Consider the following 27990-nt stretch of genomic DNA (forward strand, 5'->3'; position numbering starts at 1 on the left):
GCGGAAGGACGGCGGCGGCGGCGCCGCCCGGCGCGCGGGAGGACCGCGGCGGCGCGTGCCGAGGCGGCTTTTGCACCCCCGGGGCCGCACCGCGATCGCCCCCCAGCACCCAAAACAAAGGAGGCGGAGGCGTAAAGCTCTGTCTAGTATTTTATTAGATTTCGTTTCCAATATGCCTGTATTGGAAGATTTAGGAGACAAAAAAGGCACAAACTCACATTTAAAGAAACAACGAGATAACCTAACCCATTCTACAAAGTGTGTGTTGCCAAAGGAAAGAGCGCGATGAACCCATCAGAACGTGTCGGGGAGGCCCAGCGGGATGAACCCAGCGAGGTGCAGCGCGGGGGTGCGGGGCAAGCGGCCCCGCCGGCAAGCCGGCCCGACCCAGGCTGCGGCGAGGCGTCTGCCCCAGGACCCCCGAGCCCACCCAGCGTAGGTCGGAGGGAGGGTCACGGCACAACCGTCGCCCTAGAACAGACAAACAGCCCAGCGATAACCCCTCCGGGAGCCGGCGGGTTGAGGGGTTCTTGCCAAAGCCCACGAGAGATACAGCACGGTAATGCTGCGTGATCTTCGCTACGCTCACTAGCAGGAACCAAGCATCGAGACTCAAAGATCTTTATAGGATTTGTCTATCCCAAGGCTGAGGGATGCTTTCACTTTGGATTAAATCGGAAGGAAAGAAAGCAGGGGGGGGGGGGGGGGGGGGGAAGTATTCAGGCTGGAGTTCCTGCGGGGTTTTTTTTCCCCCAGTTTTTCCACTAATCAGGAAAGCTTTGTGTAAAAGCTCTTACTCTGAAATCAGAGGATCAAAAAAGGATTGCATGGTGGAATGTTACAATCTGCTTCCATAGCGATTAGTGTCATCGGGTAGAAAGCCTCTTGGATAACACAAATTGAAAGAACAAGAGTGCTATGTGTATTCTCAGGTTGCCCTCAAGTGTAAGAATCCCTCAAAACGTAACCAACAAACATGAACAGAAGTCAGTGCATAAATTCTCAGTTAAAAATACTTTAAACTGAAAGAACTGTAACTGGGGCCTACACTCCTAGAATACTTCTTGGAACAGCTACAGAAGATGCCATAAAACATCCTGGTCCCAAATAGCCTCACAGATTAAAATTTAGTTTCTTCACCTATTTTACAATAAATTTGATTTACTTCTGCCTGGTGAGATTGCTAAAAATCCCTCAAACCCCACCCCCACCCCGCAAAACCGTCTGAGGTCACTGAGAAGAGCCTGCCAGAGTTACTGGTACAATTCAGAGCTTATTGCACTTAGACATGAGTAAGGCAAAATAACAGACTAAAAATAAAGGGATAAACTGCCCCCTCCCCAGAAACCAAACGCCATCCTCTTCCTCCAGAGCATGCCTCATCTTCCCTCGCACTGAAAACAGTTCAGATCCCAGCACATGCTTGTTCAGCGTGGCATGGGATCATTTCAGGATCTCCTGCTTGCAGGAATGTGAAGGGCTGAAGGAGTCGGATGTGTTACAGAATGCCAAGAAGACTCCTCAAAAGTGGTGATACACCCACGACTGTGTTTGGCATTCAGTATTTCGTGTTAGTGCCGCCAAACGCAGAAGTGGAAAATAAAGTGATTACTACTAGGAAAAAAAAAAGAAAAATCAAACATTGGGCCTTAGGCATAAGCAAAGAAATTGTCTTTTTTTCTCATATGTATTTAATAAAGCAGCAGTTCTTTGATTCTGTTCTGCTTATTTGATTGTCTAAAGCTGATACCAACATAAGGATAGTTACAGTAAGTATTTGAGTTCATTAAATAACCAGAGCTCTTTACATTGTTTAACAGTATCATTTGTGATTTGTAACTGACAGATATCCTAGAAAACAACTGCAGTTTTCTATAAGTTGCTTTTTTATAGCATGAAAGGAGATATTTTAGTCAGTCTTGCAATGGGAAGAATATTATTGCTGAGCAGAACCACCGACCCAGGCACCTGGAGGTAATCAGATACCAAGACTTTACTTGTACACCAGCTTTTGCTACATCCCAATTTGTCCAGGGAGAATCACATTATTATTAGTCAAAATAATTTTAGCTTTGTAAGTTATGGGAAGTCTTAGTAAATAAAGAACCAGGAAGTTGCAACATATGTCAAGCAACTTTTCATAATGGTTTTGTAAGACTGACACACACAGCTGAAGGACAACATAGCTACATGGGCCAAAGGGACCATGTACCACTAAATTGAAACTCAACAGTTATGTGCTGAAGGCCCTAGCGTGGGGACGCTGAATGCAGCTTCTGTGCAGTCTTTAATTCATGTATACTGAGACAGAACGAAGTAATGCCGTGCAGAAGCCACATATCACGATTCATCGCAGACCAAGAACTATATCTGGCTACTCATGATTATGTATTCAGATTACATGCCATTAAATTTCTTACCCTGGGAGCAAGGCTCAGAGCATAGAATTTTGTGGAATAGTTTTGCACTCTAAAATACTGACAGTTTCCCTCTCCAAATAGACATTCAAAGAATGGTGAAGGGCTGGGCAGGAACAAAGGTGGCAGTTTATCCCACTTGGAAAAAAAAAAAAAAAAAAAAGAAAAAGAATTCTAAGTCACCACATCACAAGACTATTTTAGCTAAAAATGCCACTTGGAAATCAAACAGGGCCACATGGAAATTGGTCTGAACACAATGAAAAAAAAGGAGGGAGGAGTCGTAAATACAGCGATCTCTAAGTCACACGTCTCCAAGGAGCTACCTCCTTTGTATACGTGCTAACATTGGAGTGCTTAGTACCAGACGGTCTATTTGCTCACAATATTAAGGGGCATCTAGAATTAGCTATGGGAGATTTAAAATCGCCTGCCGATTGGATATAGAAAGGCTTGATCCAGAGATGGTCCGTCAGTCAAGAGTGTGGATTCCCCGGGCCTTCCTGACGACTGTCTTGCAAACTGAAATAAAGAGACAACAGGAAAGCATTTTAGAACGACTTTGGAAGAGCAGTGTGCCGAAAGAAGCGTCAGACTGAACCTTCAGAATGCAAATGTAAGAGACACTGTCACCAGTGCAGACAATGGCAATACACCACTGCATCATTACATTTCAGCACTAATCCAGAGCAGAATTTCCAACACAGCCTAAGAATGACAAACAGAAATTGCAATTTAAACAATCTAACAAGTACAGAGGCTACAATTGAGAAGACCACCAACTCATTTCTCTTCAAAACTAGAGTAAAAGTGAATGAAGAGGAAACCAAAAAGGTTTAAGTTGCATTAAAGAATTAAAATATATCTATCAGAAGATACCCCTTCAGACACTCCCTCACCTTATGTTCCCCACTTACCACCAAACAACCAGCAGGTAACAGAGGACAAGCAGGGGTAAACAGTCCTTGAGAAGGCTGTGGTTCTGCCCCACCCCATTATTTCCAAGGATAGCTAGGATGGCATTTTACTGCCCTAGAAAAGTTGTGGCTAGTAACTTGGACTTCTCTACGTTAATGGACAATCTCTTCTTTCTCCTTGCCTTCTTACTTCCTTAATACTATACCACATTTTTGTACAGTGTGTAAGAAAAATTCACCAAAACCAAACCCCAAACTGATTACACCATTTAACAGAATAAGGTTCAACATTCTCAGCACTGCTTACACATTATCATCCAGCATGCTGTCTAGAATACAGCCTAGGGATTTGGCCAACAAAGGCAAATTCATATATGCTGTCCAGTATGATAGTCCCTCCTCTGCCAAGTTAGCATACTCATAGTGAAAGAGATGAAAAACAAGTCAACAGCTTTAAAATTGTCATTGCTGCTTCTCCTGCAATGTGCAAGTGTTGCTCCAGACCTTGGCCCATTAGTAAATACTGTTAACAAACAACGTGAGAAATATATTTCAGTCATATATGCAAGGAATTTTCAATTTCCAAATGCATTCTAAGTATTTGCAGGTCCAACCTATTCTTTCAGGACTGACAAAAGTTTCTCTGCAAGTCATGGAAAGTAACACATGCATTACAGAAATAAGAATAGCAGTAAAGTCTACAAAACGTTCTAACACATTTTTCTTAGACTTTTCACTCAGACATTTCTTTAGAATAGTTCTGAAACAAGACAGTAAACTCACTTGTCAGCCTGTCAGTGAAAGAGGTTCACTCTAAAAACAATTAATGCCACAGATTTGCCTGCCAGAAGCTACGAACAAGATCACTTCTTACCCAAATATATTTTTTCTCCTAAATAGAGCAATACAGAGTTTTGTCAAACTCTCTTGATACCTACAGTGCACAAGGAAGAGGTCATGTTAGTCATCTGCAGCCGTCATTCCTTTCACTGGATCTTTTTCTCTCATCTGAAAGAGGAAACACTATTCAAGTACTGATTCTCACATGATGTTATCTCAAAATTTATTGGTATGGAACACATTAAGCTACCTCCTTTATGCATGACACTGATTACACCTGAGCATCCCAAATCAGTGTTTGTGAATATGCACATGCAGGCACCATTTTTGGTGCAGGTCTGCTAGAGATCTGGAACCATTATCCAAAGGGCAGAGTGTACACAAGAAACTATAATGAAATATCCTGAGGCATGAAGGAAGAGAAGGGTGCAGTGCAGGACACAAATCATAGAACAATATACTCATTATTACCAAATTTGTGTTTCTCACAGTAAGAACCCTGTTACATATCCCCACTACCTGCTTATAATACTTAGAGGTAAAAATTCTTTTACTGAACTGGTTTTTGGTAACTAACGAGGACAAAAATTCAGCTTCGGGTAAAAGCTAATAGAAGATGTTAAAGCAGTAAATGAATCATTGCCACTCATACCCTCATTACCTGTGGTTCAATACATTTATTGGCTCAACAACAAACAGAAGGAGAAGTCCATAACGATTAGGAGGAGATGCCAGCACCACAGAGTCATAGCCAATCATTCAAACCACAAGCAGCATGACCTAAATAGCAGGAGGACAATACACACAACGCTATGACAATGCAGCAGTCTTTCCTCTCTCTACTGTACTGGATAGAAACAGTTCCTCACATAACCTACACCTGCCCTGCTTTTCCACTGACCTCATCCAGCTGTCTCTTGGTCTCCTCCTCCATCCTACGAATGTCCTCCATAGTCAGATCAACCCACTTATCAAGCCAGCAAAAGAGCTGCCGATGGAAGTTTGTGAAGAGACGCTTTTCTTGCTGCAAAAGGAGGAGGAATAAAACATACAAGCGAGCTTACTCATAGGGCAATTAATATGGATCTAACTGGATCATAACAATTTCCAGAGATGTGTACACTGAAGAACCAGCTCCCCCGCCCACCTTTCTGTATAGCTGCCACAATTGGAAACTGTAGCTAGCTAATTTTTATTCTTCTAACAGAATATCTAGAGCCTTGAATCCCCAGAGAAACGCATATTTTTTTTCCAAGCCTAGACAGCAGCCTGCACAGTGCATTGAAAGAATTAGTGAATGCTTTAGTAATTTCCTTTGATTTGACAGTATTGTTCTGACTGAATAAAATGCTCCAGGTTGGGTTTACTTAGAGCACGATAGTTGGCCTGAAGGTGCAGAAAAACGGAGAAACAGAATAACAGTATTTTTAAAATAATCCTTGACTTGCTAAAAACTGGAGGTTAGCAAGTGTAAAGGGTTGACATGCACCTATCTTGCTTTTTTCTTTTGCAGTGACCTAAAAAAAGCCTAAACTTGTTTTCCACAGTTTTTCAGCAGAGATAACTAATGTGCACAAGCTACTTCAAGTTAGGAGCAATTTATTTCCTTTTTATAGGAGATAAGCTAGACAAAATCATTGTATAAGACAGGGGTATACAATGCCTCTTGGAAAGTTCTCATTAAGGAAGGACACTTCAGTTTTACCAATTATGATTTCATATCTGATAACTTGCTCTCATCAAAAGCAGCTTGACTACTTTGACGCAAATGTGTAGCTGAAGAGACACTCATAAAGAGAAAGGGATTCAAGACACTGCTTTGTTCAGGGCTTTTGTTACAGGTATTTGAAATCCTGCAGCAGCATGGTCATTCCCCCCTAGAATTCTCCTTAGATTATATCACCAGAGAATTGGTTTTGCAGAAGCAGCACTGTAGTTTATCAATATTAACCACTGAGAAGTCTCCATGATCTGAAGTCATAGGCATTTTATGAACATGGCATTGCCTGGAAAATTGCACATACCGATTCCCAGGTCTAGCATCCTGCTGCAGTTCAGGGGTTATGAACTCTGCCACAGAAAAAGCTCTTTTTGGGATACCGATGACTCATGTTTTAAGTTAATAAAGTTTCCCACCATCTGCTTATTTTTTAACACAGGTTTTTCAAGCATCAGACTAGGAGAGGAAAACATGACTAGAGCTCTACGACTTGCCAGAGAGATCCTCAGCTGATTAGGATCAGATAACTGAAGCTGTAGCTATCTCCCCACAAAAACATGTCTTGCCCTTGACCAAAATAACCCTAGCATACATGCATCATCCCATCATTCACAAATCAACTACCAAATGACCGCAATTCTCAGGCTGATCTATTAAACAACACAAAACAGCTAGTTTACTTTTATACATTAGAGTGAAAATGGTTCAATAGCCAATTCACAGACCAGCCAGCCCTGCCCTTGGATTAGCAGCAAATTGAATCCCACTTTAACTGATTGCAGTATATCAGGCAGAGGCCTTGACTGTATTGCCTGAGGTGACATGACTGGACTTCAAGTTAATATCTCCAGGCAGCATACGCTATTAGAAGAAGCTGAGGTGCTAAAGCAGATGGGAGATGAAACATGTCTCATTTCCACATCTTTCCCCATCAAAGAGCTCACTTACCTTCTGTATAAAGTTCTCAACTTTATTTTGCAGACCCCACCACTTGAACTTGACTGTTACCAGTTTGTAAGCACACATGTATGGACAATCTGTCTGTTTCCCCAGCTCCTTCTGCAAAGACACAAAGACATTCACATCAGGACTCAGGTCAAATGTCTCCAGGAAAGCAGCTCCTTCAGTCGTAACTGTGAAGTCTTTCCACAATTCCTCACAAGCACCTTGCACCATTAACCTTGCCTTTTATCGACAAGTTTTGTCACATCTTTGCTCACCCCTTTTCCAGGCTTTTAAAGCGCATGATGAAAACAGGCTCTAGTTTCCTCCACAGGTGGCCTTCCCTCCATTTTGAGGATGGACCATTCCTTCCTCTCCTCTGTTCTCCATTTTTCTTCCATTAAATTTATGTCTTTCAGTATCTTCACTGTTACATCATGGCTACTTAGCTTCCTTAAAAGTCTTTTGACAAAGTCCCTATCTAAAACATTTTGGAAATAGATTACATCATCTGACTCATCCACAAAATTATCAAGCCTTAAAGAAAACTCCACAAGGTTTGTAAGGCCGACTTTCCTACTTCCTTTTACAGGTGCCATATCCACTCTTCCCAAATGAATCATATCAACCTCAGCTTCTATTAAGTTTGCCTGCTAGACCTCAGATTTGCACACCCCAGATCCCGCTCAGGGTCCATTTTAAAGACTGGTATCATATTTGCACTTCTAGAGTCTTCAGATTCCAAGTATTTAAGTGAAAGGTTAAACACTGCTGCTCATAGCTCAGCTATTTCATCCTTCAGTTCTCTTGGCTGAACCCTTGGGCTGAACACCAGACAGCTCTGGTGATTACTTGGAACTCATTCTATCTATTTCTACCAAACTCTTCCATTTCCTTTAACTTCAGAACAGATCACCAGCTGAGTTCTGCGTTTCCTTCTACAGAAGCGAATCCAGTGTTTTACCTAAGTATCTTTGGCTCCAAACCCCAGTATCTCTACTTCAGTCACGCAAGCTGATACGGTTCCTGAATTTGTGCGATACATACCTTCCAGTTGGGACCCAGAGGTCCACGTCCAGTCTTGACAGATTTAAATTTTGCTGGATCTTCTTCTGCCTTGTAATCCTATTGGACAGACACACAAGATTAAACACAAATTATCCTACTGTTACCCAGCTGCTCACTGTCACAAAGGATTTGTTTTTCTGGTGGGCAAAGACTAACCTCTAACTGCCTTCTCAAGAGCTACTGTTTTCAGACTTCAACATTAGGTCAGGCACTCTTCAAGGAAACATATTTCTCCCCCCTGTGCTGTGTCCTAGACCTATGTGAAGAAGTGGTAACAAACTGATATGACCTTTGTAAGGACTCCTTTGGGGTAAGACTATCAGAAGATCTGTAAACCCCCAGGATAGGTTTCCTGTAACCACTCGTTCTTTGGGAGCTAAACACTGCTGCTGCAGAAAATAGCTATGCTCTCTGGAGCTGCCATATCTAGTATTTTTCACAGCACTGTATCAGTATGATGCTCACATATTGCACACTAGAAGACAAGTACAGTCAAAGTCACAGTACCACCAAAAGAAAGAGGCATCAGTTTTGCCCCCTATTACACAGGAAATAATTTGCAGCATTCCCCTCCTGCATCTTGGATTAAGACTGGCGTGTGTGCTCTACTCCTACCCCCAATTCAATTACAATGAAAACAAACTCAAATCATCATCAGTTTAGTGCCAAAAGTGATCACTTGGTAGCATCTTCTTTGGGAGTCTTCTGCTCCAGGTAAATTTTCCTTGCTCTCTGACAGCATTTAATTCAGAGTTGTTTGTATTTGCAGATACAGCTTAGTACCTGCCTAACCTATCAGAATCAGATGCTACTCGCATTCTAGCAATTCATCTTTACTGGAAAGAAAAGCTAAAATAAGTACTACTTCTAGTTTAATACCCAAGGCCAAGTTTGAGAGCAGGTAAATTAGCCATATTTGAATGGTATCAGAAATACTAAGTGGGGAAACTCAAACAACATTCCATTTTTATATATTTGGGGTTTTTTACAGTACAGTACAGAAACATCGCTTAGTTTCTTACTAGAAACTGTAACTGAAACTACATCAACTGTAGTGATTCTTAGAACAAAGTATTAGCTACTTGATTTCAAGATATGCTTGTGAACGCATGGGTCAGTTTCAAAGAGGAGGCAGTTTAAGTAAGATCCTGTATGGAAAGGGCAGTGTCATTTCTTGCTATTCAAGCATTATAATCAGCTGCAGTGCTGTAGAACTACATATATGCACACTGTTACATGCACTGTAAGGCTAAGCAACACATTTTACAGACAGTATTGACATAGCTTTTAAAAAAGAGCTCTTCCTCTAGCTTGCTTAAGCACTTTTAAGGAATGGCTTTCCTCCTCTTTCAATCCTCTCATTTTTCCTTTTACCTGCAACTATCCCTGGGAACACAGTTTGTACACTATCCCTCTTCTAGCACAAGGCCTCCCACACTAGGGAGCTCTTACCCACCTACCATACCTTGGGAAGTACTTGACTCCGATCAGCAATGTCTATATAAATAGCTTCTACATTCTTCCATACATCTGGCTCCAGTTTATGAACCTGCAGTGAAAGTACAAGACTAATGTAACTGATTCAACTACAGAACACTCCCATTCTAAGTTTGTAAAAAAACAGATGGAGATGCAAACACCCAGTGTTCCCCTTCCACGTACAGAGAGGACACCGTGGTAAACACACAATACCAGAACTTCTAAAGAAGCAAAGGTGCTCACACAGAACAGGTGTTTAGGGGGACAATTTTATTGAGCATATATGAGAAGCCAACAGGAGAGAGTCTCTGCCTTGCTAGTGCAATAAGCATTTCAAATCCAGGAACACAGCAGATAGACAGTTCCACAAAGCAATTCTCTAATCTAGCATGGAAAGCAGCATTGTGACATTAAAGTGATGAATAAAATCCACGACACAAGTACTTACATTCTCTTGTGTTCCAAGATCTGATTTATGCCAGGTTTCAATTTTGATCAGGAAGTCATCCTTCATATACTCATTCTGTCATCAAAATAAAGCTTGTTATTATTCTTTGGATATACAACTTGTCGTCTTATTAGCTAGATAAGCATTAGGAAAGTCAACTCAAAGAATTATAAATAAACCACAAGTTGTTCACTGAAAAAACAAATTCCATTGTTTTAATGAAACATTTGGAGTTTATAAATAGCTTTTTCTTTAAAGGACAATATCTGCCACTCTATTTAGAGTTTAGAAGGAGTAACATAAGCTAACCAGGCAGAAATTGTCTTTTCAAAGAGATTATTGATCTAGCACTGAGTACATATTTGGATGCAACTCTTCAAATGAACAACAATATTAAACTGATGTTTTGAGAGCTTTTGACACTTGAAAGGGAAGGGACAAGAAGCACAATACTGCCAAGTAAGCAAAAAACTTTCCATTTCTCATTATTACAGTGAGTAGAAAAGGACTTCCAAAGGTAACCCTATCCTCCCTCAAGGGAGTAGAAACAAAAGCACAAGCCAGTGCAACACTCGGCATGTAAAAAGGAAATATCAAATTCAGAAGACAGATTACTCAAAGGGACATAATGGTATGAGCTAACTTTCTTTTAATCAGTTTATCTAAGCAATGGTACATTCCCATTTGCAAAGCTGAGCATTGCTGCAGTAAAGAAAGATCTCTATCCCTAGTTGCAAAGTGTGTGTGGATATGCCACAGTTGGTAAGGGGGTTTAATCCACATGATCTTACGATTACAAAAGCTAAAGTGCCTTTAGCTCAGGCTAAAGAGCTGCTTATACCCAGAACACTTCATTTCAGACATTACACATGCTTCCATAGATCATCAGTAAAAACCATACTTACTGTAATAACTGGTCCAAGAAATCAACACATGAAAAGAAAGAGATACAGTACTTTAGTGAAAAAAGAATGTACAGCAACCATCGCCCTCCTCCCACTATCAGCAAAACAAGGACAACTTCAGCTTCCCAGGGGGCTGCTGATACTACTGAGGAAAAAACCCTAGAAGTCGATAAAAAAACAGCTGACTTCACCCCCTTCTCCTCTGGAAATTCCCAGACTTGGAGAAATGCAGAGGAGCAGCTATTAATTATGTACTGCCACTTCTGCTCTCTGGACTCCAGCCAGCTGGATGAGAAGATGGAATAAGTATGTTCAGCTGACAGCATATTACCAATCCTTTCTCAGCTTGCAGATAAGAAACCTCTCCATAGTTCTGAAGCAAACACATGCTGGATTTCAGGCCAGTGCAGACCTCATTGCTCCTGCTCACAGTAACCAGACCCTCTGCATCTCTACTGCTCATGGTAACTAAACTCCCTGGGTAGTAAGGCTCAATTATTCAAGACAGAAAAGCAATTAAAGATCCTGTAACAGTCAGCATCTGTTCTACCTGAGCCATCAAGAGTATGTTAGCAATTCTACTCAAAAATAAGGATGTCTGAAGCTACAGTTGAACTTTGTTGGTTTGTTCTGAAGTTTACTGTGAGAGCTTTACTAATAAGCAATTTTGTTTCAAAGGTACTATTACAGTTTGTGAGTTTCCAAGCCAACATCCTGTAGACAGTACCATCCCATATCACCTATCACACGCATCCAGCTACCCTAATTGCCTACTGCTGGGCTTTGGACTGTTCTAAACCCCTAACAATTTGAAAATTGCTTTTTACAGCAATTTACAGAAGGCTAATTATTTAGACTGACATGTTGGCGTGGAGGGAGAGAACAAGCAAGCAGAGCTGAGGCTCATTTTTAAAAGGCTGAATTTCATCTCAAAGAACATTTCATTATTTCTGCAAGGAGTTTTTTTCCTGCTAGTCCAAACAAAATACTGAATAAACCAGCAGTAATTATAAACCAGAGCCTTCCCACCTTCCAATGACTATACACCATGACTATGCAGCTGCCTTAAAACAGGTTCCTTCACCTTCCTAGTTTCTTCTCTGTGGGGAAGACTCCTCATTTGTAAAGCAAACAAATTAATCTCTTTAGAAATGTCCATTAAAACTTAGATGCTCAGCTTGAGGTGCACTTGAGGTGTTACAGCATCAACTCCTACACATTTCAGTTGCAGTTATAACTTCTCAATTTCTTGACATTTGGCCATAGGCCATGCTGACACTCAGAAGAGTGGAACGCACATCAAATTGCTTTTCTAAAAACATTTAAGCAGCATTAAGTCAGACTGCAGAAAAGAACCAAGAACATTGTTCTCCCTAGCACCAGCCCACAGTTATAACTATTAGGCAATCCTCACTTCATTTTTACTGTAGAAGTTGTAAATGCATACAAGAGCAATCTCATTTACAGTTCATACTCTCAAAGGAGCAAAGCAAGGCTTCAATTCAAAGTACATAAAACCAACATATTACAGCACAAATAAGTATGCAGAATTGCAGAAAGTTATAAGCTAGGCATTTAAATTCCCTCAATCTGCAGTACTACTTTGATCATGGTATATAAGATGCATATTAAAGTAATAATTGAGCTTTTCAGAGGAGATATAGGGAAATGTAAGAAGGATGATCTCATATAATAAAAAAAAAATACCATGAGGCACAATTAACTAAAAGTACTGCTTTATTCAAATTTAAAAGGCTCTGTGTAGTAGCTGATGTGCAAGTAAGCAGTGCTGCAGAGAGCAGCACACCAATATCACCTTCGTACAGGAGGGCACAAGCAGAAGTACCACTTACTCCTAAAGAGTCAAACCAGGTTTAGTTGTTACTGTGTCCCTGGCTCTTAAATTTCAAATTCTGCTGAGAGGGCTTACTTGGTGTAAACCAGTATGGCTTTTTATGTTGCACAAAGATTCACATGAGGCCATCCAAGTGTTCTCATGCATGACCAAAATACCTGAGCATGTCCCAAAGTAGAATGATTATACACAAGCCAGTCTGCACTACACACATGGGTTTTTCTCTGCTGCCCAATACTAACAAAAGAAGGTTTCAGCAACTTTTCTGAGCTTTTCTTGATTCATGTCAGGCTGGCAGATTCTCTAAACAGATTTGTCAGCCTCCGCATAAAAACTGCCTTCTGCTCCAACCCCCACAACAAACCACTTTCTATCTCATATTATATTGGTGTTTATTACAGTTGAGGATTTTTTTTTGTTATGTTATCATTTCTAGCATACCAAAATCTGAAATTTCTTCGACTGTGTTGGAAAGTCTTGTACTTGATTTTAGTATCACATCTTTTCCACTTAAGTAGAATTTTAGCAGTGTGTAACCGAAGGATAAGCAGCTAAGAGTGCCAAAACAAGCTAACTCCAGACCTTTGTTTCAGAAATTGGTAGAGAAGAAAAAGACGAGGAAGAGGATATAGCTAGGCATTATGTCTAACAAAAACTACTGGAGTCAACTTAGATCTGTTTCCACAATCTAAAGAATAATGAAAGAACTGTTTGCGTTTAAACCAGTTCAGTGTACTTAACATGGAAATAAACTAGACATTTACTAGCTAATTTAAGTAATATGCAGCAAGAAAACTGCATAAAAATGAGATAGGTTGTAAATAACTGTTTCAGCATCTTGAATTATGTGACACATTGAAAACTTATTCTGCAGCTGATGACAGTATCTGAATTTTGTATTTGAAATACCCATTCCACTAGAGTGCTGCATGTAATTTCACGTACTGAAGTAATGTTATCCTCCCCTACTGCAAAGCTTTTTTTCTTCTTTTAAAACACTTCATTTAAAATTCTCTTAAGTAAATTGTTGAAAAATAAATTTTTCTATATTGAGTTTCAAGAACAGTTGGAATTTTTAAGTTTACAGTTCCCATAGCAACTGTACCACTACCAAATAGCAGAAAATGTATCCTTCAAAGATACGAACAGCATAAAACTGCCAAAATACTACATAAGTTTGGAGGCAAAGTCAAATTTGTAGTTCCTACAGCAACAAAGACCAGAAAAACAGTAGTGGTTAAACGTTGTGGCTGATAACTTCAGTGAGTAAATGCAGAAAATGAGTTTGACGTTATTTCACCACTTTGCATAGCTTCCAGAGCCTTACCCCAGACTTTACAAATGGATTCACTTTATGCTTGTTGGATGAGATTTGGATATCTGTGTCAAGCCCCCAACCCAGAAGCAACTGTAGCATTACCTGTTCAACCTTCACTAACCTCAGATCCTGGAACTGAGCAAATACCTATTGCATAACACTTGCTCCCATCAAACTGCACTAAGCAAGAGGCAACCAAAATCTTTCCTGTTACCCTCTTGCATTTTACGTTTTTTTTCCCACCAGTCTATGCTGCGCTTGAGTACATAAAATCATCCCTCTTATATTCATTTCACTACTGTTACACATCTGTTCCTTTAGTAGGACTAACATCCGTTTCTTGGTCTGTTCTTTTCCACTGTCATTCATTAGCAGTACATCAGACAAGGGCATTTTTTTAAACTCCACAGCACTGTATTTTGCTTTTCTGACCACAGAAAGAGCTTAGAGAACAGAAATCTAAGATTTAAGAGCTGAAACAGCTTCCTTACTGGTTGCCTTCTTCCTTATCCCCTCCTACCCTTCCCCCGCCCCCAAGAAACCAAAAAGCCAGCTATCCACAGTCCTTCCGCACGCACTCACCAGTTCTGCAGTAGGGATAGGCATTCCATGCTTTTTCATGTATATTCAGAGCTCCTTCAGGAGCCAGCATTCTCACAAACGTTGGCACTTTGCTGCAGAATTTGAAAATAGTTAGAAAGGCATCGATAAGAACTACATGTAATGAGAGCTATGGCCCACTCTGAGACAGGCAGAACATCACCTGAAAAGCAGATGCTAGAGACTTGCACATGTGCACACTGGTGAAATTGGTGGGGTTCTCCCCACCCCTAGTATGATGATTTCCAGAGACTGCTGAATTGGACAGGTTAATCTGAACCTTCTTTACATAATGAAAGGAAAGAAAAAAAGAAGGGGAAAAAAAAAAGGACGCTGAAAACAGGTTGAAATCTAGGAGGCATTTTGCTCTTTAGCCAAATTCAAATATGAAAATACCGGGTAACAGGATCATATGTACTTTGAAAAGCTCAGAGCCAGATTTTCTTGGGACAACAGCCACGCTTACAGGAGTGGATAGGTGTACCAGTGATGCTCACTTCCAGCTGTACCATGTGCCAGCTGCTGTTATACTCCTGTCTTACATCCATGTCTTTCAGCCTTTACATAATCTGTGATTTACACAGTCGCTGCAACCCTATTGCATCTTCCTCCACTTCCTCTTGGCCGAGGAACCTCGCCCAACTCTGGGAATAAAATGTTTCCCATACCTCTGTAAGTGGTAGATCTTGTGTGTGTACTGCCCACGCTCTCCATCTCTTTCGTAGGGTTCGTTTACCAGGACCTCCACTCCTTCTCCTCCACCAGTTTCATTTTTACTGGCTTCTGCCACAGAATACAGCTGTCCCACTTGATACTAAAGAAGTCAAAGACACATTATTATGATAGCTATAATTTAGCAGAAGTAATAACTTTACCAGAAGAAGCCATGGATAAATTTATTATCTGGGGAGAAGGCAGAGAAAAGGACATCCACTTGTGTGTCCAGATAAGCAGCTCTTTTAATTTCATTTTGATATAGAAAGCTTGAGTGGTAGTTAGGAGGAAAGCACTGCCAATAGGATAGTTACCTTTAACCCTTAAATCTTGAGCTCCAAACCAACCAAATTCAGGAGAAAGTAAAACAGATTAAAGGAGCATCAGGGCAACATTTAAAGAAAATGCCAATGACCTCAGGCATACTGTAGCAAAATCCATTGGTTTTCCACTCTTTTTGGCCCACAGGTATCCCAATTGCTCAGGTCTAATGGACAATAATGCACTGCTGTCCTAAATTAATAAGCATACAGTACTTTATCCAAAAGAGTCCCAAAGAACTTCACATGAAGGTTTTTTTACAAAGTTGAGGGTAGGAGGGAAGGGAGGGAAGAACTGCAGAAGGGAGACGGAAGATAAAGGGTACTTGCACGACCTAATTTAAGTGCTCTGAGAAACATACTTGTTAGATGTGCACAGCTTAGGAGCCCATTAGAGTCAAAGATGAGCATCCCCCAAGTGCAGTTCAAAACAACTAAATAAGAAACTTGAAGTAAAGAGGGTATTTGCACCAGTGGGCTTTCCAGTGAAATGCTGCTACCTCTTAAGGCTGAACATACTGAAATTGTCCTTTTTGGCCTTTATGACAAGGCCTACTAACATACTAACATGCTTAAACCTCTCTTGCCAAAATTGACACTATGATCAGACCGGGTTGTTTCTTGTCAGTGAACACCCATTTCCCTCCTGAACCTACTTCAAAACTCTGTTCTGTCAGGTCCTCTACAACCAAGCCTTTTCTTCCTTCTCAACTATCTTTATCCAACTCCAAATGATGTTTTACCTCCACATAAATAAATCCATTCTGAAAACTTTATCTAATGAAATAACTGAAACAACTAGTGTACCACATGACCAGTTGATCCACGCCGTCACTGGTCCCCCTATTATTTTTCCTACTATCTTTGTCTTGGGTTGGGGTTTTTTTCTGTGTCACACTTCCTCTTAGCCACAAGCATTAAACCACTAACAGGGAGGGCACAGAATTTCAACAAACAGTAAAATTCTTACATTAAGATCATTTTTCAGTCACTTACAGACACTTACTTGGCAGCATTATTTCCCAGGAAATCACTCAAACTACTTGATACTATACAATCTCTTTCATAACAAGCATGCCCAAACGTTTCACAGGGAACAGCAGAGGAAAAAAATCAAGCATACGAGCAAAAGAGAACATTCTTCTCTGCAGAAGATGTAAACACTAATACACTCTTGCCTCTGGTAGCTAAAAAAGGGGATGCAGAGCTCAAAAGAAACATGATCAAATGAAGAAAATTCACACAGGTCTCTGAGGCAAAGTTAGATGAGCAGACAAGGTTTGAGGATGAAGAAGCTAAAGCTTAAAGGAAGTGTTCAAACTTAACAGAGTTAAGTTTTCAGAATAGAAAGCAAGCAAAACAGCAACTGTTGCCAAAGGCAGTAGAGAGAGGCAGCCTGAAAGGGTAATCCACAAAGTGTTAGGCAACAGAAGTGCAATGATTAAAAAAAGAAAAGTCAAACCCCCAAAAAACTCCAAAACGTAACTACAAAGCAATGGAACACTGTTTAGGCCTTCTTCCTTTTCCCCAGCATAGCGCTGTGCATCAGAATCAGGAATAGCACTTACCACTCCCTATACCAAAACCCAGGCTGGAAAAGTGGAATACTGCTCTCAGCTGACAACCCAGAAATACTTCACTGGGCTGGTACATCTTCAGCAATGAAGATTTCTACAGTGGTTAAATTCTGTTGTCAGAGCATCCAAAATAACAACAATACCCAAGCTCTGTGGTGTTTTGTACCACCTGGTGCTAACAAAGACCAAGAAAACATCTATTCCTATTGGAAGAGTAGTAGATGGTAAGCCAAAGTAATAAGGCTAGATGTCCTGGCCTCAGTTAATCTGGGGCAGAGCAAAAAGCATACCAGACCACTTTCAAGCTAAGAGCAACAGCTCTGCTGGATCTCTCCAGAAGGTACTGGCCCAGGTTATACAAGCACCCCTCATTTGGCTGGACAGTTCCTGCACTGTCACCAGCAGATTGGGTTTCAGTCTGGATTTTGGGCTGCAATACAACTCTCTGCCTTCTGACATTTCACACACTACATTGCTTTCCTTATGACTCCCTACAGATGACCCATACAAAACAAAATACTCGCCTCCCTCCAGAAGAGCAAAACATGAGAGTTGCGAAATCTTAGAAGCAAGTTGATTTAGTAGAATAAGAGCCACACGTACACGCACAGAGAAGAGAACTTATCATGAGTTTGGCAACTACAGTATTAGAGGGGAGGACTGAATGGCTTTGACTGCTTTGCAGCAAGTCTCAGGACAGGTCTCCAGGGGCACAAACTAATTCCTCTTAGTAACAGTCTCTCATTCATTCCTTCTCCCTTTTAAATACGTGGGTCAAAGTTCAGACACTAAGAAGATAAGCCCTTTGGTTTGGCATCTTCACCATTTAATCTCCCCTGTTATTTCTGATCCTTTAATCACATTGATAAAATAGGAAAAGGCCCAAATAAAACTGTCCCAACAAACAAATCCCACAGCATCTGCCTGCAAAAGTTAACAGAAAAACAGATTCTGGCTCCATGAAGCCCAAAGTGTCAGACAGACCCATCCTTGCAGACCTGAGAGCTCCGAAAAACCTTCTTCTCTTCTGCAAGAAGTCACCCTCTTGATCTGTGTCACAACACCTCTTATACAGCTGACAGTATATCTTCATTACACCAAATTTCTTTTAGAAGGCCTGATCTCAATGCAGCCATCTTCAAGAACAGTTATTTTCCTGAAAGCCGCTTTGAACACAATTAATAAATAAGAGTTCTTTGTGTTTGGCAAGCTCCTTCCCATGTGAGACGAACAAAGAGGCAGCACAGAATGTGTACACACAGCTCTAATCCATACCAGCATTTCAAAGTGGCAGCTGGCAAGACACCCACACAGCCGCTCGAGTCCACGTTCTCAAAGTTGGCACTGTGCAACGCAATGTTGGTCAGAGTACAAGAGTAAAGGTTAGCACCTAAGATACAACAAGGTTTTTTTATTTTTGCTCCCTGCAGTGCGACAATGTATAAAACAACACAGGAGTGAAGCTTGGAGCCTGCACTTAAGCAGGACCACATTTTGGCAGAGTTTCCTAGTAGAAGACAGTCTGCTACAGTCTAACTCCTACATCTCAGCCTTCAAGTTTTAGTCATCACCAGGGCTTCTCTTCCACTGTTTTGTTCCCATCTTAGCAGTTACTTGGCTAACTATTCAGCATTGATCTCTATTCATTAAGTCACATCTCCCCAATGCCTTCCTGATCACTAGCGTTCTCTTGAATCCCTTACTATTGGTTAAGCTCTGCCTGTCAGGGGTAAGGGGACTGAATACAGAATCCCTGGCATATCACAGAATGACACAGAAGACTCCCTCAGCCCTACTACAGTGCCTCAAAGTCATAATTAATTTCATTCCCTATCTTACGCATTGGCATCAGACTTTTGGCAACAATTTGCATGCAGAAGGCGTGAACTCTTAAGTCTTTTGAGCAAAAATTGTCCTTATTAAAGTGAAATCAGAAGTCCTCTTGCTAGCCAGAGATGCTTAATGAGCAGCTACACAGTCAAGAGCCACAACAAGTCTCCAGAGCCCTATTTAAGGGTTTTGTGCATAAGGAAACCCTTGAAAGCAATGAAGTTTAACAGCTGTTTTGTAGTACTGACAGCAGTGTAGTGACCAACTGATGCACAGATGTGTCAGCATCTTTCCACACAGGAAGGGGGATGAAGCAATACACAAACCCAAAGCAGTAGTCATCCTTTGAGTTAATACTGGAAATAGCCTTTCTTCTTAAGCATACCTTTAGGACTACCATATCATGTAAGTACATATGCAAAGCTAAGCAAACTTTAGAACTCTTTCCACTTAGGGTTCCTGAAACCTGGCCTGTCACATGAGAACCACCGGACCTTCAAAAGGGGCATCACTCAGGGGACATGGTGACAATATGCAAGTCTGGGGAGAAATTAAGCTTGGTCAAGTTGGTGTTCTATCCACAATCCCAGCACATTAAGGTGTTCTCTCTAGTATTTTCATTCCTTCTCTTCTAATGATGTTTATTTGCTCTTTACTTTATCGACTTTTCAGCAGATTACTCAACTCTCTGGAACTCCTCCGATCCAGAGGAGAGATATACACCTTCTGAAAGAAATGACCCCAGGGCATCCTCAGACGAGGAAGTTGCTAGAGACCAACAGATTTACATACCGCCCGAAACCTCAATTTTCCATGCAGGCAGCCTACACACAAGGCTCAAACATGCCCGGCACTGAACAGCCAGCCAGGGAAGGAACAGAGCATAGTGAGGGACTCGCTTTAACTGGATGAAGGTTAATCCCGGTATCAGAGAACTGAGAAAAACCCTGTCCTGGGTTCCATCCAGTCTAACCCCCTCAAAGAAACAATCTGTATACTGATGCTTTGACTTTCTCTTTACATGGCTTGATACCTAGGAGGCATAACACTATGAGACAGGGCTCCTGTTATTCAGACTAAGGTCTTCTGTTTATTGAGCTCTGGAGTGTCTTACCATTTACCCATAGCTTTCTCTAACTTGTAAGTTTGCATCCTTTGCTTACTTGATAAAGCTTATCATGTTAGTCCTTTCTTTGTCAAGGACTTCCCCATACAAGTAGCACTCAGGCACAATAAAAGATCCAAACATACCTACTCTAATACTTTAGTTGGACTTCTGTTAAAACTGCTTGAAACAGATTCATGCAGAAAGCATATAAGCTACAGATAAGGAGTAAGCAACAGACTTTTGACATTAACAGCCTCATTCTTGCACCAGCATAGAAGATAGACCTAAACCCACTTTCTGATCAAAGGTCTAGGCTTTTGGTCAGCATGTGATGCCTGTCACAGCAGACTGATCCACAGGAACAAGGAACTCAGCTTAGACATTGCTTTTCTTTTACCAGCCAGCCTCACGGCTGCAAGAACACACTATATCAAGTTCTAAACTGTGTTCTGTCAAAAGAGTAGAGAGTTATAAAAGGGATATGCTTAAACCAGTGCTGCCATGATCCAGCTCACCACTGTCTATGCCACAGTAGCTGCTATATTCAGGGGAAAGAAAAAAGAGTAAGAGTGCTATTATCGCAGCTCTTGCTAAGAGTTAGAACAAGCCCTTGACCAGAGCTCACAAACCGAAGGCTTACAGCCAAGGATCACAAGAAAAAAAAAAAAAAAAAAAAAAAAAGGGAAGAAGAAATCTACTACAGAAGTGCTATAGACTCAGTGACCCCGTCATTTCAATTTCTCATCTACCTTGCTAGCATGAACATTAAAAAATTGAAAACATTTATATGGTCAGATTCTCTGCAAGAGTGGTGTTCAATGCAGAACGGAGGAAAGGCAAGTTGCAGCTCTCAGAGAAAACAGCAGGGAATCTGCCACAGACTCTGCATAGCTATGCCATGGCCAGTTTGGTGATCAAAATCACCATGACCGTTATAAACTAGATTTCTTCTCTCAATGAGAGCTTTACCTAAACAAAAAGAAAGTTTTCTTTCTGTAAGAGCTAGAGAAGGCAGGTCTTAAAGAGTCCTAGGAAAGATACACACAATGTTTCTCTTGCTATACCAGCCTCACAAATCAGAAGAAATTGTTGATCTTTGTCTAAGAGTTTAAAAAAAGAGTTCCAGCAAAACACAGTTTAAAGGGTAATTTGAATTTGTACTAAAGCTTCCTCTTCATGTTAAAAAAATAGAAAAAAGAACAATAGTACTAATCAAAAGGAAACTGCACTTCAGAATAGCCTGACAAGTCAAGATTTGTAATCAACATATCTGAAAGTACTTTATAGGAGAGATAATCAGTACCCTCAGGCTTAAAGAAATTCAATTATTTGGTCAAAATGATGGTGAATGAGTAACAGCTCACAGAGGTCTCAAAGACAGCTATATCCTTCTCTTGCATTTCCAGTTTTTGTTCATACAAACTGCTTTGATCACAAGTTTATTTACAGTCCTAAAGAAAGGAAGCAAGAAGAAAAGGACTTACCTCCTCCACAGACACAGGCAGGATAACGCGGCTGAAAAGGGAATACAGAAACAGAAAGTTAACAAATATCTCCACAGCTGCAAAATTTACATGACACATTCCTCACTGCAATTGCTACACAGCTCTCCTCTCCCTCCAGTATTCCAGCATCCACCTAGTGCTAGCATCTCTAGGGCTTACTCTTTAGTCCCAAGACTATTTATATAATAGCCTCAAAGAGAATCAATACATGATAGAGCATAATTGCAATCCTGTACTAAAACTGTATAATTCTCATTGACCCTTACTAGTAATACCTTACCAGCCTACAAATCTACAACAGCATCAAAACACTTGCATGTTCCTTCTCACTACATCCTTTCAACAGTCACATCTTATTTCTCATCAAGTTGTTGTAGAGTATTGCTATGTGCTTCAACAATTTTGCAGAGGTCTGTGATAGTCACAAGCCATTGCACGATTTGCTTCTATGTCCTATCCAGTAGGAAACAACACTAAATAGCTATACAGAAGGCTTTCTCAGAGCTGACTGCAAAGGAAGGTGTTGCCATTTCTGTACATGAGTCACCTTTTTTTCTCATTGTGGTTTCCTGAATGCCTCTTAGAATTAACTGGCTGGACTACAGAGCAAAAACTGCCAGAAGTCACGCTGAGATTTTTTTGAAAAAGACAAGAATAAAACTAAATTGAAAGCTGATAAAAATGCATCCATGTTAAGGCCTTTAAAAATATTATATCTATCTCCAAAACTAGATTTGTATTTGACCTCTGCTTTCAGTAAGGATGATGTTGAAACAAGGAACCAAAGCAAGATACAGATACGAAATGGATATGGCTACCATGGGTGGAAGAATTCCCAATTCTTTGGGAATTAGTCTCAAAGAAATTAGGATATAATGGGATGAGGAAAAAGTCCTCTTTATTAATAAACTGATTTTTAAAAAGCAATACTGGTGAAAATTTTTTTTTTTTTTCTTACACTAGAGGAATGTTACCAGCAAGACACCACAAGAACAAACTGTAAGAGTGGCAAAAGTTTACAGATTATGCAAGATTACTTCTGACAGCAACACTTTATGCTGGCTGCAAAGTACTGCAGAAAGAGCTACTGAGAGCTACAGGTGAAATTCAGTGTCAATAAAAGCAGAATAATGCACTATAGGCACTCGTTTTTCCCAAACACATGGGGTTAACGAGCCCCAAATTAGCTATCACCAACAAATACTTGTGTTCTTAGGGAAAAGCATCGGGAAACATCAGCTCAGCAGCAGTTCAAAAGTAAACACAACATCAGAAACTGGAACACCACACATACACAAAAAAAAGAAGAAAAGACAGTTATGCCGCTATAATCTCTCATGCATCAACATCTTGAATATTGCATATAGTTCTGGTCACCTAATCTCAAAGATGATACAGAACAAGCGAAGGAAGGTAAAAAAGATGATCGGAGATGGGAAAAAGCTTCTGTCTCAGAAGAAAGTAGTTAGACTAGGCTTTTCAGCTTGGAAGAAAAAACAGCTAAAGGTTTAAGATATGGTAGAGCATTAGAGAGTCATGAATGGTGTGAAAAAGTGAATGGAGAAGGAACAATTACTATGTCTTACAATAGAACAACTCAGGAAAGAATAAAAATCATTAGGCAACAAATTTAAGACCAATCAAGTGTACTTCTTTACATCATGCATACTTAAGTTATGTGATTCCTTGCCAAACACAAGAAGTATAAGCAATTTTAAAATGGGATTTGATCAATTCATGGAAGTCCGTATGCCACTTACCGGTAGGATATGCTGAACAACCATCATCACTATTTATATAATGTTTCCTAAAAATACCTGCTAGAAGGCAACATGGAAGAGGACCTTTTGTCCAATTCAGTATGGTATTCATTACATAAGGGAGAACAAAAAAAAAGAAAATGGATTTCCACAGGTAGACCATGCCATCAAGCATGACATTAGGTTAGTTAACTGGATAAAACTGTAATAATAATGAAAAGAGGGGTAGGATGATAAGACAAGGCCAAAGACCAAGAAACGGAAGAAACAAGGGCTTTGGAACAGAGTTCAAACATTTTTCTTTAGAAAACCTGGCGTAAAAAGATTGATGTAAGCTAATGAAATTCCATTTAGGAAACTGGAAGACACTAGATCTGAGTATTATCTTGAGTTCAATGTTCATGAACAGAGAAACATAAACACAAAGAAGTTAAATAGTTTACAATTCATTTAGTGTAGCAAACCAAGAATGCAGGGGGTGACTAACACTTACAGGTAGTCAAGTGATAAAGAAGGAGGAGGGAAGACTACTCAAGAGGATCTAGAGCAAAAGCTTTGCGGGAGCAGCAGTGAGAACAAAGACTCCTAACTTTGCGACAGAACTTGATCAACTCAGGAGAAATTATACGACGTGGTTGCCTGCCATATCAAAGGCTTGAAAATGATGAAGAACATTTAAGATCCCTCCTAGATTAAAATCTGCTTCAAATGACAGCAAAGGGAAGTACAGCTGCAGAGAAGGTCAGTGTCATCATCACTTCACAGGAAAGGGAAGTGAGTCTCTACACTCTGATTCTCCTCAAGGTCTTCCGATGCAGTTTAAATCAAAACAAGGAGAGCAAGAAAGACCTCAACCAGCATGTACAAACCCTGAAACCAAAAAAAATACAATCAAACAAATGAACAAAACCCATGCAGCTTATCTGTAGCATGGATAGGTAGAAATAAAAGATAAGTCTGAAAGACTGATAGGATAGACATCAAATGAAAACGTTAAAGCTATCCCTGCATAACCATCAGTACAAGAAGCTGTACAGAAAAGATTATACAGATTGTCTGACAATAAAAGATGTGACATCAGGTTTTTGTTATATTGCTCTATTTCTGTAACATCTCCTAAAATACCTACGGAGCACATAACAATACCCATTTGATTTAGTAGGGTGGATCACAAGGGGTCACAGAGATGGAAGAATAATCTGCTTAGATAACATGCAGTTAGAGAGCACTTATATTTTTACCACCGACACTAGGTAGGCAGTAAGGTACTTGTATGCAGCGTTGGGGCAACCAGAACTAATCAAACAATAATAGCAAAGTACTTCAAATATCCAGGTCACACCAAAACAAGTAGTTTCTATATGCCTTAAACAACTGCTTCCTGGAACATGAGATTTAATCAAAAAACATCTCAAATAGCATGTAAAATGGGCAACTTTCGCATACAACATCAAGGAAGATTTATACCAGAACCAATACAGTGACGCAACTCGGAATGTGCAACTGTTAGAGCTAGTTGGGAATCCCAAGAAGTCAAAAATAAATGCTCATTTCTAAAGTACAGTAGCAACCTTGACTGTCCTTAGAGCCACACACGTCTTAATAAAGACACAAAGAAGGGAAGAAAAGAAACAGGACAACATAGCTAATGATAAGACTTTAAAAGTTTGGTGTCCCTTCTAAAAATAGAAATGGAAGCCTGTAAAAAGAAACAAATTTAGTAATTCTTTTAACCTTTAGTCTTAACATTTATACTTCACGTTTTGTTTCTGAAACAGGCAGTGTGAAAGACCGGTAGGTATGTTGATCTGGTGAGGTAAATTATAATACCAAGTAAAATGACTTTTGGAAGTGATGCTCATCAAAATGAACTTTTCATAGTCTCAGAAATCTGAAAATTCAAAGTACATAAGTTCCTATCTTTACAAGACGCCCTGTAGGTATCATAGCTCACTGGCAAGTGAGCTTTACTGCAGTACAGGGCAAGAGACTAAGCAGAAGCATGAAAAAGATATATGAACGTGAATAGAAATAAACTAGAGAGGTGCTATAAAAGTACATTAACCAAATTCATAGGAAAATATCAACAAAACAGATGTCATCAAAGAAGTTAATTATCTTTTCATGCACCTGAAACTAAGCACTTAGCCCAGGTTTCTGTCTGCTATCCAGTTTAACACTACAGAAGGAACGGTGTCTCTTAAGTTCTACACCCCTATTATTGGACAAAAATAGCAAGAGTTTAAGGATTGGTGAAAAAAAAATAAGCTAATCAAGTTTAAAGACAGCTACAAGGATCAGTACAACCCTCAACATAGTCTTAATATTTAAATCCACACCATGGTCCATGATCTGGCAAAGTAACTGCTATAAAGAGGACACTGTCATGTAGGTAAACGTGTCTAAGAGAAGACCTGAAAACCCACTTTATCACTGGGATCACAGCTACCTTCTACAAAGGGGGGGGGGGCAGAACAAGAAGTCTCTTCCATCAGTCAAAAGAAGTTTAAAAGGATAGAATGGACTTAACTTTGCAATGCACTTAAGTTAACCTTAAGAACTCAGGAAAGTGCAGTAGTACACAGAGCTCGAAGACACCTAGCCAAAGTGCACCAGTCCAAAAGAGCACACCACGTTAGCAAGCATAAAGGAGCTGAACGAAAGACTACGAAAAGCGACGTGACTAATAGTTACACACACTCACGACACATCGTCCAGCCTGTTTTCCACCCCTTCTTTCCCATCATGGGGCAGGACAACCGCAGCAGCCTCAGGGACAGCAAAGAACTCCAAGGTGAGGTTTCGACATCAAAAAATATTTTGGAGCTATCTTATTTCTGGCACATTCACTCTTGTTGGGAGTCACTAGTTCGAAATTACACGGCTAAAGGAGAGGAGGGGGATCAAAACCAGGCTCGCCGCTTAGCTCTCTTACAACAAGAAGGGGGCAAGATGCCACTATCGCCGTAGTCCCCCCCGAAACCACTGTGCATTGACCCCGACACCGGCAAGGCCCTTGGTGCCATCAGTCCCGTCCCCCCCTCCGGGGCCACCGGGAACATCCTCCCCCCCATCCAGTGCGGAGCCGGCGGCGAGAACAAGGGCCCGGGGAGACCATGGCGGGGGGCACGAACCGGGCCGCCCGCCGTAGGGGCTCCCCAAGCCGCCCGGCCGGGCACCGGAGAGCCGCAGCGTCGTTCCACAGAGGGAGGGGGACAGCGGGAGGCCGGTGGCCGCCGGTTAGCCCAAGCGGAGGGTGCCGCTGGCAGCCGCCGGCTCCCGGGGCGTCCCCCCCCCCGCCGCCACCGTGACCTTCACTCCCGCCCCCACCGGCGCCGCGGCCCTCACACAGCGCTCCCCCCCTCCCTCTCCGCGGCCCCACGGACGGCCGCACTGCAGGGCAAGGCCGGGCTCCCCCACCCCCCGGCTGGTCACCGCGCCAGGCCCGGACGAGCGCCGCCGGGAGCGAACGGGGGTGACCGGGACACCGGTCGGGTGAAGGGGGGTCCGGGAAGCTCCCCGCACTCACTATTCCTTGATGAGCACCATGGCGGCGCCGCCGCCGCGCGCCTGCCTCCCGCCCGGGCCGGCCCCGCTGAAGGTGACAGACGCCTGCCTCCCGCCCGCTCCGCTGGACCGCGCCGCACCGGGACGGGGAGGGGAGGGGGGAAAAGGGAGGGGGGGGGGGGAGGCCGGGGCGGCGGGAGCAGGGGCGGGGCGTTTCTGCGGCAACGGCTGCGTCACGGCGCCACGCAAGCGTCTTTACCTCAGCGGCAGCAGCAGGGCGCGCGCCGGCGCGCGCCGCGCGGACGTTGACCGCCGGGTGAGGGGCGGGGGGAGCGGGCGCGAGACCTTCCCGCCGGCGGGCGCGAGCGTTTCCCTCAGCGCGCTCCCGCCGCAATCCGCTCCCCCCCCCCCCCGCCGTCCGCCACAGCCCGCCGTGAGGGAGACACGTTCCCCAGCACTAACACCCACACACTCGCTCCTCGGGGTTTGTGGCACGTTTGGTCGGTGACTGAAAGCCCCCCTCTTTTTGAAAGGTGGGGAGGAGGGCTGGCAGAGGCAGGGTTGGCGAGGGCAACAAAGTTGGTGAGGGGCCTGGAGCGCAAGTCTTCCTGAGGAGCGGCTGAGGGAACTGGGGTTATTTAGTCTGGAGAAAAGGCTGAGGGGAGACCTCATCGCTCTCTGCAACGACCTGAAAGGAGGTTGTAGTGAGGTGGGTGCTGGTCTCTTCTGTCAGGCGGCTGGTGATAGGACGAGAGGAAATGGCCTCAAGTTGCAGCAGGGGAGGTGTAGGTTGGATATTAGGAAAAATTTCCTTACTGAAAGGGTTGATCAGGCATTGGAACAGGCTGCCTAGGGAAGTGGTTCAGTCACCGTCACTGGAGGTGTTCAAAAAGCACATAGACAAGGCACTTCAGGACATGGATTAGTGGGCATCATTGACAGTTGGACTCAATGATCTTGAAGGTCTTTTCCAACCTAAATGATTCTATGACAGACAACACGAGTATTAACACAAGTAGCTAGGGGATAGATCAAGGCTGCAGTCAGGTAGGGGAAGTGTGTCTTCTGGGAATGGGGCTCCACCTTGACAGCAGGTCATGGTTTACAGCATTTTCAAGTCCACTTTCATTTTCAGTACTACTTCCAAGCAGCAGCCACCC

The 27990-nt window shown here is 42.0% G+C and overlaps 1 protein-coding gene across 1 annotated transcript; it reads right to left on the bottom strand.

Annotated features, from left to right (window-relative positions):
* Nucleotides 1-137: 137 nt before the first annotated feature.
* PITPNA (phosphatidylinositol transfer protein alpha) lies at nt 138-27006 on the bottom strand. The gene is made up of 12 exons (XM_030027182.2): nt 26853-27006; nt 21543-21573; nt 15178-15323; nt 14492-14583; nt 10737-10744; nt 9832-9906; nt 9370-9453; nt 7884-7961; nt 6843-6953; nt 5076-5198; nt 4273-4342; nt 138-2939 (listed from the first exon to the last, which is right to left on the bottom strand). Exons 1-11 carry the CDS (start codon nt 26870-26872, stop codon nt 4295-4297), a joined length of 816 nt encoding a protein of 271 aa, XP_029883042.1. The 5' UTR covers nt 26873-27006; the 3' UTR covers nt 138-2939; nt 4273-4294.
* Nucleotides 27007-27990: the final 984 nt, after the last annotated feature.

This window comes from Aquila chrysaetos, chromosome 10 (genome assembly GCF_900496995.4).
Source record: "Aquila chrysaetos chrysaetos chromosome 10, bAquChr1.4, whole genome shotgun sequence".
Lineage (NCBI taxonomy): Eukaryota > Metazoa > Chordata > Aves > Accipitriformes > Accipitridae > Aquila > Aquila chrysaetos.

Excerpts from the sequence above, each read along its gene's own strand:
- PITPNA (XM_030027182.2), bottom strand. The coding sequence starts at position 26,872 with ATGGTGCTCATCAAGGAATA. Across the intron at positions 15,324-21,542 it reads TGCCTGTGTCTGTGGAGGAG|TATCAAGTGGGACAGCTGTA; the intron begins GTAAGTCCTTTT and ends TGACTTCTTTAG. Across the intron at positions 4,343-5,075 it reads CCAAGAGACAGCTGGATGAG|ATGAGAGAAAAAGATCCAGT; the intron begins GTCAGTGGAAAA and ends TTCCTCTTTCAG.